The 13,163-nt window shown below is 36.7% G+C and overlaps 1 protein-coding gene across 7 annotated transcripts in view; it reads left to right on the top strand.

The window, feature by feature from the left end:
* The window catches only part of LOC131071617 (FACT complex subunit SSRP1), a 154,212-nt gene that overhangs the window by 128,797 nt on the left and 12,252 nt on the right, over window positions 1-13,163 (top strand). For 6 of the 7 annotated variants that reach the window (XM_058007533.2, XM_058007532.2, XM_058007534.2 and 3 more), the window contains 5 exons: window positions 11,840-11,923; window positions 12,042-12,136; window positions 12,259-12,367; window positions 12,544-12,624; window positions 12,738-12,830. In XM_058007533.2, coding sequence (XP_057863516.1) covers window positions 11,840-11,923; window positions 12,042-12,136; window positions 12,259-12,367; window positions 12,544-12,624; window positions 12,738-12,830 — 462 coding nt within the window. The remainder of the gene's footprint in view (window positions 1-11,839; window positions 11,924-12,041; window positions 12,137-12,258; window positions 12,368-12,543; window positions 12,625-12,737; window positions 12,831-13,163) is intronic. The other variant, XM_059213881.1, reaches the window with a different exon arrangement.

Below are 13,163 nucleotides of genomic sequence, written 5' to 3'. Positions count from 1 at the left end.
TTCAAAAGAAGCAATTCTATCTCAAAACAACATCAATAATTCTTGAGTAATGCTCCATAAACCCTTCTAAAACCCTGGGAATGGCATCTCAGGCTTAGAAAACACTCAAATTGCTGATGAAAATAACTCAGATCAGGAAACGAATGACTGGTTTTCATTTCACAAATTTGCCTCCTTTAGACCTTCAATATCAGCATCTCCCACCTTTTCTTCTTCTCTCATAATTTGGCTTAGAAATCTGATTTCCCTTGCCTCAAATTCACATTCATCTCTCCTGTTATTCACCTCTGTTCTGATCTGATTTGAATTGGAAGTATGATTCTTTTGATCTGCTGGAATTAATTCTGACCTGCTCCTTATTTCGCTCCTGAATCTGCCTTTTAAATTGCTTCACTTTCAATTTGAATTGTTGCAAAATATTATCTTTGGATTTCTTTTATACACCTTCCTTGAAACAGTTATCAAAGAGGGGAGAGGGTCGGCCAAAAGAGTAATTCCATTTGGTTTCCCTCCGAAATGGTTTTCAAATTGCTTGTTCTAAAACTCCAAGCAGGTCGGCCCTATTTCATTGCACATTTTCTTCATTGGTGCTTGCCCTTCACACATTTTGTGTGGCTTTATATCTTAATACTCATGTCGGCCTCTTTTTTACATCTTGTCACACATTTCACCTTGTATCATTACACAGCTTACACGTTTTGCATTATGTTTCACCTAGCTGACCTTCCTCTTCCCTTGCGTTTTGAGGTTTGCACTATGCGAAGTTGGCCCGACTTCATCTTTAGGTGCTTGCACTTGAAAGGGTATAAATTTAGGGTGAGCAGATCCTATTTTCACAATGCTAGGCGGGAATGCAAGGGCGCTCTGCGTTTCCTAGTGAATTTCTGCCCTTGACTTGAATTTTTGTGTGGAAATTGACCTCATCCTTGCATTCTTGGGCAGGATTTGAGGTTGTTTATGCATTGTTGGTTGGGAATTACATCTTCTCATGTAATTCTGAGCGGAAAACTTAGTTGTGCATGCATTCAAGGGAGGAAATCAGTGGTGTGCATTATTCTCGATCGGGAATTTCATTAGTGCATGTATTAAATGGCAAAAATATGGGGCAGTCATGTATTCAAGGGCAGAAATACAAGGGAGTCTTGCATTTTGTGGCGGGTATGCAAGTATTAATTTCACTTTTGTACTTCTAGGCTTCTCGTGAATGCAACTGATAGGGCAAGGGCAGTGGTGGAAGATAAAAGAAAGGAATGGAAAACATATTGCTGCACTATTCTCTCTAATGGCTGGATGAATGGGAAAAAACACACCATCATTAATTTTTTGGTAGCTTACAAACTTGATGTGATTTTTTGAAATCAGTGGATGCCTCCAACAAAGTGAAAAATGCAATTTTTTTTTCTCTAATATTGAAGCAAGTTGTCATGGAGGTGGGAATTGAATATATGGTGCAAATAAAAACTGATGATGCAGTAACATATGTGGTGGTTGGGAGAATCCTCTAAGAGAATTTTTTTGCTCACCTTGTGCAGCACATGTCGTTGACCTTCTTTTGGAGGACATAGCAAACTTGATTGGGTGACATCAATTGTAGAGGATGCAATGAGTATCTCAAAATTTATCTACAATCATCCTTGGGTTCTTCACTTGATGAGAGATCACACCCAAGGGAAACAGTTGGTAAGATCGTGTGTCACAACGTTTGCAACGATTTTCTTAATGTTGCAAAGCATTCTGGGTTCATTGATGGCTTTGAAACAAATGTTTGTGAGTCAAGCGTGGCTAGACTCAGCTTATTCGAAGGGGCCTAAAGGAGAGAGGGTTGCATCCATAATCTTCGACAACTTATGTGCACAAAGAGCTATAGAGATTGTGAAGTTAACTTCAAAACTTTGAATTTAAATTTAAACTAAATATTCATTTTTTATAATTTAAGCCTTAAATTATAAATTTGTAACTTCAATCTTTTTGAATTTTTAAATTGTGGGTGTTGGAGCCTTTGATTAGAGTTCTTTTCTTGGTAGATGGGGATCAAACCCCAATGGGGTATCTTTTTGAGGCCATGGATAGGGCCAAGGGGTCTTGTTGTGACCTTTTTCACACATCGCCCCATTGTAGATGGGGACCCCCTGTTTTTTTTTTTTAGGGTTTTGCTTTGGCGTCGCAACTGCTAATCACTGGTCTTTTTGCAAATGAGGAGATAGAGTACTTGAAGTCATCCCGAGCCAAATGGAGAGATCATGCTCAAAATCATGTTTGAACATCATCAAAGTGCTTAGAAGGTTTGAAGGACGAGGATCGCAATTGCTTTGAGTCATTTCTGACAACTTTCTATTTTTAGGAATTTTGCTTTTTTGCTTTTTGCTTTTTTCTAAAAATAGAAAGTTTTTTTTTGGCACTTTGGGCACAATCCGGGAAACAACTTTTTTGGCTTGCTTTTTGCTTTTTTTTCGCTTTTTTCTTTTTTCTTTTTCCTGCTTTTTTGAAAGTAGTACTTGGGTTTTGTTCCTCATGTCATTTGATTAGTGCCCTTGTTGTCGGATTCGAGAAATTTTGCCTCTAAGTACAAAAAGTAGGGCTATGTTTTTTTCGCTTTTTTTCTTCTGAGATTAGGGTTTTGATTCTTTAGGCCATATCATTACTGCACATGTTGTCAGAATTGAAAATTTTGGTCTCTAAGGGTAAAAGCAAGATGGAAACCCTAATTAGGGTTTTGTTCAAGAAGATCAGCCATATGATCAATGTCCATGTCCTCAGATTTGAAAAATTATGTCTTTAAGTGTAAAAAGCAAGGTAAAACCTCAATTAGGGTTTTTGTTCCAGATAAAACTTGACATGAACATGGCTGATCGAGTATAAAGTCAAGCATGGAGATGGCAAATAGCTGTCCAAGTTGAAATTCGCTCATGATAAGGGAAGAAGGTTTGATCATCTTGGAATCATGTCTAGGCCTAAGCACATTCAAGAATGGCACAGACTTCTAGGTCCGCCTTGTCTAAGATGGCTAAGACTCTTCAAAGGCCGTCTTGGCATGGAGTCTTCCAAGTTGGCATGACAAAGAGAAGATGAATTCCTTCCAAGCATACATGTCCAAGCATCTTCCAAGTCCGCCTCATGCACAAGTGAAGTTGTCCGACACATGCTAAACTCCTACCTTCAGTCAACTAACTCATGGCGATGGTAAATCAAACTCTTACTTGAGGTTAAGACAAAGTTGAAGGGAAGAAATAAATCTAAGGCAAGGAATGATCAAAGTCCGCCTAGACACAAAGCAAACTTGGCAAGCACATGTTAAACTCCTACCATCAGTCAACTAACTCCTGGCAAGAGTTAGTCAAACTCCTACTCAAGGTTAAGCTACCAAGTTGAACGGAGAGAAATAAAACTAAGGCATGGAAAGTAAAGAAGGAGCAAAGACAAATTTCAAAATTGGCAAGTCAAAATTTGCCTAGCATATGTCAAGGTTGGCAAAGCCTTTGTCAACTCCGCCTAGAAGAAGACATGGCACAGGGAGGATGAAGTCCGCCCTTGGATTGTCCAAGAAGGTTCAATTTCCGCCCTATGGAAGATGTCCCGACTTCATCAAAGTCCGCCCTCTCTGGCAGATAGAAGGTGAACCTTGCCCAAGAGATAGAATGCCACAAGACCTTCAAAGTCCTCCCTTGGCTTATGCACTCCTAACTCCGCCCAAGCTTGGAAAAGCACATTAAAGTTGGAATAAAACTCATGAAGTCCGCCCTCTAGGAGAAAGGCAACAAACAAAATAAAGCATGGCACATAGTCTTCCAAGTCCGCCTAAGGAAGAGCAAGGCAGAAGTTGGAAATAGATTTTCCAAGTCCGCCAAAAGGAAGACGACACAAGGGGAGTGAAGTCCGCCTTGGCTTGTAAACTATGAAGTCCGCCATGGTTGCAAAAGAAAAGCAAAAGAAAGGAATAAAACAAAGTTGGCAAAGAAAGCATGTCCAAGAAGATGTAAACTCTGCCATGTCCAAACATCATCCAAGTCCGCCCTAGCTTGAAGGTATGAAATGGCTAGAAGAAGCTCAAGTCCGCCAGCCTAAGGAAAGATGAAAGTTAACATGGCCAAGAAGACATGAAGTCCGCCTAAACCAAGAAGCAAGATGGAAAAGACTAAGCCAAGTCCGCCAAGGAACACATGGAGGAGATGTCCACACTTGAGCGAAGTCCAACTTAGGCAAGTTGAAGTTGGCAAAACATTGGCCAAGTCCTACTTGGCATAAAGGACTCCAAATCCGCCATGAAGACAAGGTTTAAAGAGAAAAGCAAAGGGCTTAGACATGTTAAGAAGAAAATAAAATTTTAAAACACAAGTTGACTAGGCATAAATGGAATATGTGAAGATGCCTAAGCAAGACATAAAAATTTGCCTATGGCTCAGGGATAAGACATGAAGACAATCGACTTGCCATGCCGAAGAGAGAAAATGGTTAAAGGGAAAAACAAATTTGACAAAGTAGTACATGAAATCAAGGGTCAAACAAACGAACGAGTTGGAAAAAAATTGTTTGACACATGAAGAATGGCTAAGTATGGAATTTTCCACAACCAAAAGAATCAAATTTTGACTAAGTGTTGGAGAAGAAACATGAAGAAAGAAGAAGAAAAAATAGGAGAAGGAGAAGATGAATACAATCCTTGTCCAAAGGCGGAGTTTGTTCTATTCAGCACAAGCCAGATCCAGAATTGAAGGCAAATCCACAGGCAAATTGTGTCCGAGCATAGAAATGGTAAAAAATCTTGGCTAGGTGCTGGAGGATCCACACGAAGGTGTCTCAAAATAAAATTGACTAGCCAAAATTTGGCTAAGGGAAATACTTCACAGAAAAAGTTCTAGCTTCCTCCATTGTGGCGAAGGCACAGGGGAATTCTTCTCCAAAATTCAAGACAATTGAAAGAGCTTCCAAAAATCAAGAAAGAAAAGTCTCCAGGCTTGGCGTAAATTCCAAACTTCTTGAAGGATTTCATCTCTTGAAGAGTCAAAGACAAGCTCCCAATCAAGATCAGATAGTGGCAAGAAGACTATTCCAAACAAATTTACATACTTAGGCAATTTTTCGGCACCAATTGGAGAATTCAAGAAGGATATTCAACAATCAAGATCAACATGTCTAGGTTCAATGAACCTGACTTATCCAGAAGCTTCTAGAAGGCACACTTCACAATGTAACAACCTTCTATTTTATTATTGGTTTATATTTAGCAAGAAGGACAAGTGTCCTGTAATGTAATTTTTTCATTGGTCGAGAGGTAGTTAGTTGTAGCAAACCCTAATTAGGGTTTTATTTTGTAATCTTGACTGTTGATTTGAAATCAATCTTGGCCATTGAATTGTAATTGGGGAGCCTATAAATTGAGCTCACCCCTATTGGCAATTGACACTCATCTGGTGGCTTTTGATGCTTGATTAATGGTTTAGGGTTGTCATTGATGGCAACTCTTCATGAGATTCCCATCCGGTAATCACGGATCTTGATATCCAGAAGCAGACGTCAACCGGTACCTAGTTAACTAGTATTTCAGGTTGAACAGAGCAGTTTGGTCCGAAAGCTTTCAGGTGATTCTGATGTTATGAATCGTGTATAGGATGATTTGGCCGACATAGAGACAACATTTTGTCATCAATTTGGTGATCCGCATTTATCTTTGGTGATCCGGTCAAGCTGACATAAGACTACACGTTACATTAACAAACCAACTTGGTGAATGATCTATTTTGTTATTGCGGATATATAAGACCGGTGTAGATGATCTATTTTGATGTATGGTATGAATGTATGCGAGCGAGAATATTTTGTAGTGCAGTTTCATGTGCACATTCTTGATCCGGTAGTTGACTGAGGCAGAGAACAGGGCAGAACAGAGCAGAACAACAGAGGTGATACAGTCAGTGTATTTGGCACTTAACCGGAACTCATCTAGGCATTGTAGATGCTATTTTGGAGTTCATTTGCTGTAATTCATCATTGTAATTAATCAGTAAGGCAGTGAGCCTTCCAGGGTTGTAGCCCCTTTGGTAAATGAGTTGTAAGCTCCAGGTAGTGTGCCTAAATGCAAGTGCATTCCCCATTTTGTAATATTGTTTTTCTACTAGCCATAGTGGAATAATATTGTGCGTTCAAATCCCACCGTGGTTTTTCCTATTTGGGTTTCCACGTAAAAATCCTGGTGTTATGATTTTGTGGTTGGTTATTTTGTGTTTCTGCATTTCAGTTTCATGTTTATGCTTCGGTGGTTTAAAGTTTAGTCAGAAAATATATTAACCGGTAGATCATTGGTTCACCCCCCCAACTCAGTGATCCTTGATTCGAACAACCCCCTCATTGTAAATCATGCGAGCATGTTGCAAAACATTTTGAAATAAGTAATTGTTGCTTACAATTGCCAAAGTAATAAGTAATGCATTGTTCAAATTGATGGTGATTACCTCTCTTATGTTGAAGTTGGCATGGTTCTTATCCCTCATCATAGTTTAGATTTTATGTCATGTATGTTAGAAGAATGCAAGATTTGATAAGTATTGATTTATGGTGAATTTACGCTCATACTTTTGATGAACAAATGATTTTTATTCATTGTGTAAAGTTAGTCTAAGCTTATTTTGTGGAGGATTTAACTTCTACTTTGAGTGATATTGTTCAACTGTTGGTATTATTCATGAGTACAAAAATCATAAGCACATCCCTAGAAGATCGCACTCACTTTGTGTAGTTGTCCTAAGTGTGCGAAGCAAAGTGTTGTTATTGAAGTCACCTAGTTAATACCGTCTCTTGAACTCTTAGGAATAGATTAGAATTTCTAAACCTTATCTCCTTTTCAGTTTTCTTGAAGTCCATGATCCAAACCCAAACGATAAATCTCCATTGTGGATTGAACAAGCCAAGCGTAAGTCCCCCGTGTATTTCACCATACATAACCAAGGAAGCTATCCAACACAAAGTCGCCCGTTCACACATATAAACCTTGGAGTCGCCTTGTGGTCTTTCTCGCAATCTTGGCAGAAGTAGTGATTTTGTTCAGGAGAGGATAGAGTATCCTTAGATATTTTATTCTAATGTTCGGTATATGATAAAACGTACACCAACAGGTCTATCATAAATAATTATAAGGGGGACCACCTCAAAATTGATTTTGTATGGGAGATTATTAATAGAAGGTGGAACAATCAACTCCACTAAACCATCCATATAGTAGGGTACTTCCTCAATCCGCGTCTCTTCTTCTCAGATACCTTCTTAGATCCCAAAGGAGAGGTTATGGAGGGCCCCATTACATGCATTCAAAGGATGACACCCCAGGTTGAGGTGACAGACTTCATTGTCAGTGAATTGCAATGTTATAGGGAGTCAAAGGGTATGCTCTTTTCTTTAGAGCTAGCTAAGAGAGGAAGAACCACTCAAACACCAGGTATAAAATTTGGAGTCTTTCACATGCATCTTACAAGTTACAAATTTTAAATTTACAAGTTTACAACTATTGATAATTTGATAAAATAAGGTTTTGACTTTTCTTTGTAATTCTTCAATATTTATTTAGTAGTCTTGGTGGACAAATTGGGGTGGAAATACCTTAAATATCCAAATGTTTGCCCTTTGCGTCTTATGCCAACTTTGTAGCACATCGATTTGCGAGCATAATTGGAGCTTGTTTTTGGCCATCCACACAAAGAAGAACAAATTAGCTTAGTAATGCCTCAATGACCTTGTCTTTGGCAATACAATCTTCTGCTGCACACAAGATATGCACAAAATATATTAGGTGATCCAATTGATTTGGATCCTTACAATGATTGGATAGGGTGGGATGAGAAGCCTTCATTGTTTATCGACGATGAGATTTACGATATGGAGAGGCAGGCATTAGAGGAGGGGGGGTGCATTGGGATGCCATTAGATGACATTGAGGATGATGAGGAGTCATTGCCACCAGCATCTATATCCAGGATGGAGTTTGAGCGACAAATTGTCATGCCGAGCATGGTGGAGGAGCCACAACAGACTCCTAGGACTAGACCTCAAGTTCTACCTCTTCCCTAGTTTTTACTAGATTAGGGAAGAGGAAGATGTAAAATGTTTTAATGTAGTATATACTTTTAGTTTTATAAAATCAATTTTCTGTTTCCATTTTGTTTTAGACTATTAGGCATCAACATTCCACATGAGAATGCCATTTTGTAACCAGTTTGCATTCAAATCAATCAAATATAACTAGACTCAACTTGTTTCTTTTATGTACTCATTTATTGACTCATTAGATGCATCTTCACATTGAATTTTTCAAAAAAAAATTGTGTTTCTAATGAAATTTAACCAATTTTTTAAGTTGCTAAGTTTTTTGCCGAGTCGTGTTTTTTGGGCTTGTCGAGTTTTTGCAAGTCTGAGTTTTTCAACTATGTTTTGAACTATAATTCCCCTCCACCTGTAATCCTATACCCAGGTTTAGGCCATGCCTTGTTTTGCACTTCACTTGAGACCTCACTAGTTGCTCCTGTACCTTGAGTTGGATTTGACAAATCCTTACAACATATTTCTTGCTTTTGCAAACTCCAAATCCACTCCTTGCTCATCTCATTGTCCTAGTGCAACATCAAGTGGACCAATAGACAAATACCCCAAACATGCTTGAAAAGGTGATTGATTGGTAGAGTAATGAATTGCTCTATTGCATAAATGTTGAATGAATGGTAAGGATTCATCCCATGGATTTGGGTACCTGCTGTTTTATTGCTATTTGATCCTTCATTCCTCCAAAATTTTCAACTTCCACTTGGAAGTAGTTGTTTATCATGCAAAAAGTTTCATTGTTTTTAAATTTTAAATGAATGAGAATTCTTTGGTGTCATGTTTTAACATCAGAGATTGTGTATGATTTAGTGGACATTCATTTTCCTTATGTCCCTTGGTGTGCTGTTTCTATGATCATATTTTTGGATTCTTTTGCTCATACTTGTCTATTTTCATAAATTTGTGGAACAGCTTTGTTGTCATTTTGAATCCCAAGGCTTTATTGCCATTACCTAGTCACCATATGCTTGTTTCTTTTCATGAGATTATGGAACAATGTTATTGTTATTTTGAATCAAAAGGCTTCATTGTCATCACCTAGCAAATTCTTGGTTTGTAAGTGCTGTTTGTTGCTCCATATTAAGCAGTAGCATTTTAAATAACACTACAGTTTGATGTGGGTGCAATGCTCAGAATTTCCTTCAATGAGTTCCTTAACCTATTCACATGGTACTACTGTTTTATTTAATCCTTTAATTAGTTATTCCAACATCTGGACCAATGTCAGAATAAGTTGATTATAGTCTTCTTTCTAGATTCATTCTTTCCATATTTCAAGTTCGCTATTTCCTTATAAATCTGGACTTCAATATGACACTTCATAAACTTCTTAAAAAATTGTGGTTTGATTCATTTCAACTTCAAGCTTGGTAGTTCTTTAAATATCTGGGCATGAATATATGAAATTTTGTTTCAACTCCTTACCGAGTCTTCTTTTTATCAGCCTTAAATTTGATCATACCATTAAATTGCAGTGGTTTGCAATATTGTTGGAAATAGTCAATTCTTGTTTTATCACCATGAGTGTCATTAGCTTTCTCCTAATTCTTCATGAGTTATAGGATTTCCCTTTTCTCCACTACGAACCTTTCTGGTTTTGACACAAGTGAGTGTGTTGGTTTCATTTCCTGTTTATTATGTAGCCTGTTGCTTCTGAAGTAAATTTTAGTTTACCTGTCCAAGTGAGGACTACTTCCTTGTCAAGGTATCAACTATGATTTCCACATTCTTCTTGGCAGTGGAATTTGTGTTAAACTGGTCTATTCATATAGAAAACAGAAATATCAGAAGTTGGGATTCAATTAATGTGAATATCTTGAGGTATCTCTCATTACAATCAGGCCTACCTTCCAACTTCTCTTGGATTTCCTATATGGATTCTTTTCTTTTAAGTTGCAGATATACTGTATTTGATTTGATTCTCAACATAACCACTCCTATATAAGAACGTAAACCAAATCTAAATTCACTGTAATGTCCTGTCCACCAATTTAAACATGCAGAGTGTCCAAAGTGTTACTAAACAACATAGAGTAGATAAATCAGTATGTTCAATCACATTTAAATATTATGAATGGCAAGCATACAGAGCAAACAGGAGCTTCCCACATTTAGAACTTGTGATCACTTTCATAACATTAACACATCTTTTTCTCATCAGGTCTACACAATCATTTTCTCATAATCAGGAGTTCACACTTTTACTTTAAAAAGTTCTGAAAAGACTTAACTACTGGATTTACAAATGCACAAAGTACCCAATTGCTGCCAATAGAAAATTCCAACCTTTACAGGAGAGGAGCGAGGGGAGATGATTTTTGTCGAGGTTAATCCGTTTTAACTTTTATCCCAAATTGTATGATAGTGTTGAGCAACAATGCAGGGTAATCCTCCAATGATATTCATGGCTTATTACAGAACTAGAAAGAATTACAGACACAAGTGTGCAATTTTCTTCGCGTGTAAAAATGAATTAAACACAAGTAAAAATCTTATGGATAGACTTATTGCAATCATTGTGGCCAGAGGCAGAACTATATACAATGATAAAGTTCCAAGATTCTCAGATTTCCTCAGGACATGTTAATAATTACAATGGTTTACTTCCAAATGCTTATTACAAACAGTAGTGAAGGGTCTTCTTTGTAAGTCATATATATATGTTCAATTGTTCAGCATATCAATTGTATCTATAATGTCATTCTTTAACTATTGCTTTATCTAGGTGCGACGCACACATCATCTTCATATTCAGTAATTTAACCTATATATATTTTTTAATAGTTCAGTTAATATTTGCACAAAATCCCCCTATAGATTGAGCCCTATATAAGTCCTGTATACAGGGTTTCAAACTGCCTATTGAAAAATATTGAAAGCAAATTTCCTTTGGCCTTTTGTAGTATTACTTTTAGATCAAGCAAAATGCCTGGTACAACTTTTTTTTAATGCTGACTATGATGAATTATGTTTGGTTATTCAAGGATATGCATTTAGATCAATATTGTCCGGAGCTTCAAATGAAACTTGCTTGTGTAGAAAAGTTGTTAAGAGTATGACCTAAATGAATGAGCTGATAGTATGTCATTTGCTTTTCTTTATATGGTGTTAGTCCTTCCAGAGCAGTGGAAATTTGTTTTATTCCTAGCTGTACTGGTTTTATAATATTCATATTATGTCATTGATTTGATTTACAAATGTCTGTAGGAAGACTGCAGCTTTCTTGCTCTCAATGCTTGGATTTGCTTGAAATATTACCAAATAATGCCATGGTGCATGTTTCATCTGGATGTGGATGACGTGTAATATTGATTTATTTGTAATCTGTGAATAGAAAATGTTCAATGGGAATAAGTATCATTCCTGGCTCTACTGTCTCCATGGAGTTGTCTATACTATATTCTATTACCATTTCGGTTTGTAAATATGCAGATAGATAATGTAGTGTGCACGCTCTAATATATTCTTGATTTTCTCTAGTTGCTGTTAAATAGTGTTAAGGTGCAAATGCTTTATGTGGAGGATATGTCCAGAAATGGTTTATTATATTTTCTAAAACTGTTGTTCTGAGCCAAGTATAATAGATATTGAAAGAACAAGAGAAAATTTTAATGGATCTTATCCTATTTTCTTCATGAATAGGCCATATATAGCTTTATCATTTTCTTTTAACCTGTCATAGTGTGGTTAGATTGTAATATTGACTATGCCTCCTTTTATTCAAATTACCAACACTCTCATCTTTGTGTTTTTTCAGAAAGACACTCTGATGGAATTAAGTTTTCATATACCAAATACTAATACAACATTTGCTGGGGATGATACCACCCCTCCAGCACAGGTGTGATAAAGGAAGTGTACATGTTTTCTTACCAGTTTAATTTGCAAGCTATTTCTATGAATGCAGAGAACACCATAAACATTTGTCATTTACATAAAACAAGTATATTCTCTTGTAGGTTTTCCGAGAGAAAATCATGTCAATGGCAGATGTAGGACCATCAGGTGCAGAAGCTGTTGCACTGTTTGAGGATATTGCTATCCTCACTCCTAGGTATGCCAATGATGCTATATTCATTTATGAATTTTAATAGGGAGTATAATCTAGTTCTTAGAGATTCATGATATTTTACTTTTATTACAATTGTGAACTTTTATGTATTTCATATTGTGCAGAGGTCGTTACACTGTTGAGCTCCATATTTCTTTCTTGCGTCTCCAAGGGCAAGCCAATGATTTTAAAATTCAGTTCAGCAGTGTTATCCGCCTTTTTATGCTTCCAAAGGTGTGCAAATAACATACTTGATAATTTTTCATTATATTTATTTGGCATCCACCTATAATTATTTTTTTTATTGATTTATTACATAGAATTATTGACTTTTCTTGGAAATCAGTTCTATTCCATCAGGCTCATGTTTTTTGAATCACAAAGAAGTTTCTAATCTTTGGGTTTTGCAGTCACCGCATACGCTTGTGGTTATCACTCTTGATCCACCAATTCGCAAGGGTCAGACATTTTATCCACATATTGTCTTGCAGGTAAGCATACTTTGTTTGTTAACTCGATGAATCACAATTAGTAACACTTTTATGCTACTGATTCTGGTTACAAGAGTGGATATGTTCCCAGTTAAGTCTCTTTTGATGTGTAGTTCGCAATGGAAGAAATAGCTGAGTGTGCACTTTCAATGAATGAAGAGCTGTTAAATACCAAGTACAAGGACAAGCTTGAGCCTTCATATAAGGTATAATGTATATTTTTATTTATTATTTTTCTCTATCTCAGTGCATAAGTGCATTGCTCACTTTGGTTGTATCTTATTCTAACAGTCAAACGTGATGGATTCTATTCTTTTGTCAATAGCAAATGAATTGTTTGAACTTTGAAGCAATTATATATGCAATGAGCAATATGTTGTATGTAACAAGTGACACCTTTTGAGTTATAAAATTTTTCTTTGCATCATTCTAGTAAGTATATACATGTCTAACAAATCAGATTTTTTTAATAGTAAAATACTGAACTGTCACCTTTTTTATGGGCAAATACTGATTTCGTTGAACCTTTCAACCATTTT

Source organism: Cryptomeria japonica, chromosome 11 (assembly GCF_030272615.1).
Source record: "Cryptomeria japonica chromosome 11, Sugi_1.0, whole genome shotgun sequence".
Classification (NCBI taxonomy): Eukaryota; Viridiplantae; Streptophyta; class Pinopsida; order Cupressales; family Cupressaceae; genus Cryptomeria; species Cryptomeria japonica.
The sequence above is the reverse complement of the archived record's forward strand: the minus strand, read 5'-3'. Positions and strand labels throughout refer to the sequence as shown.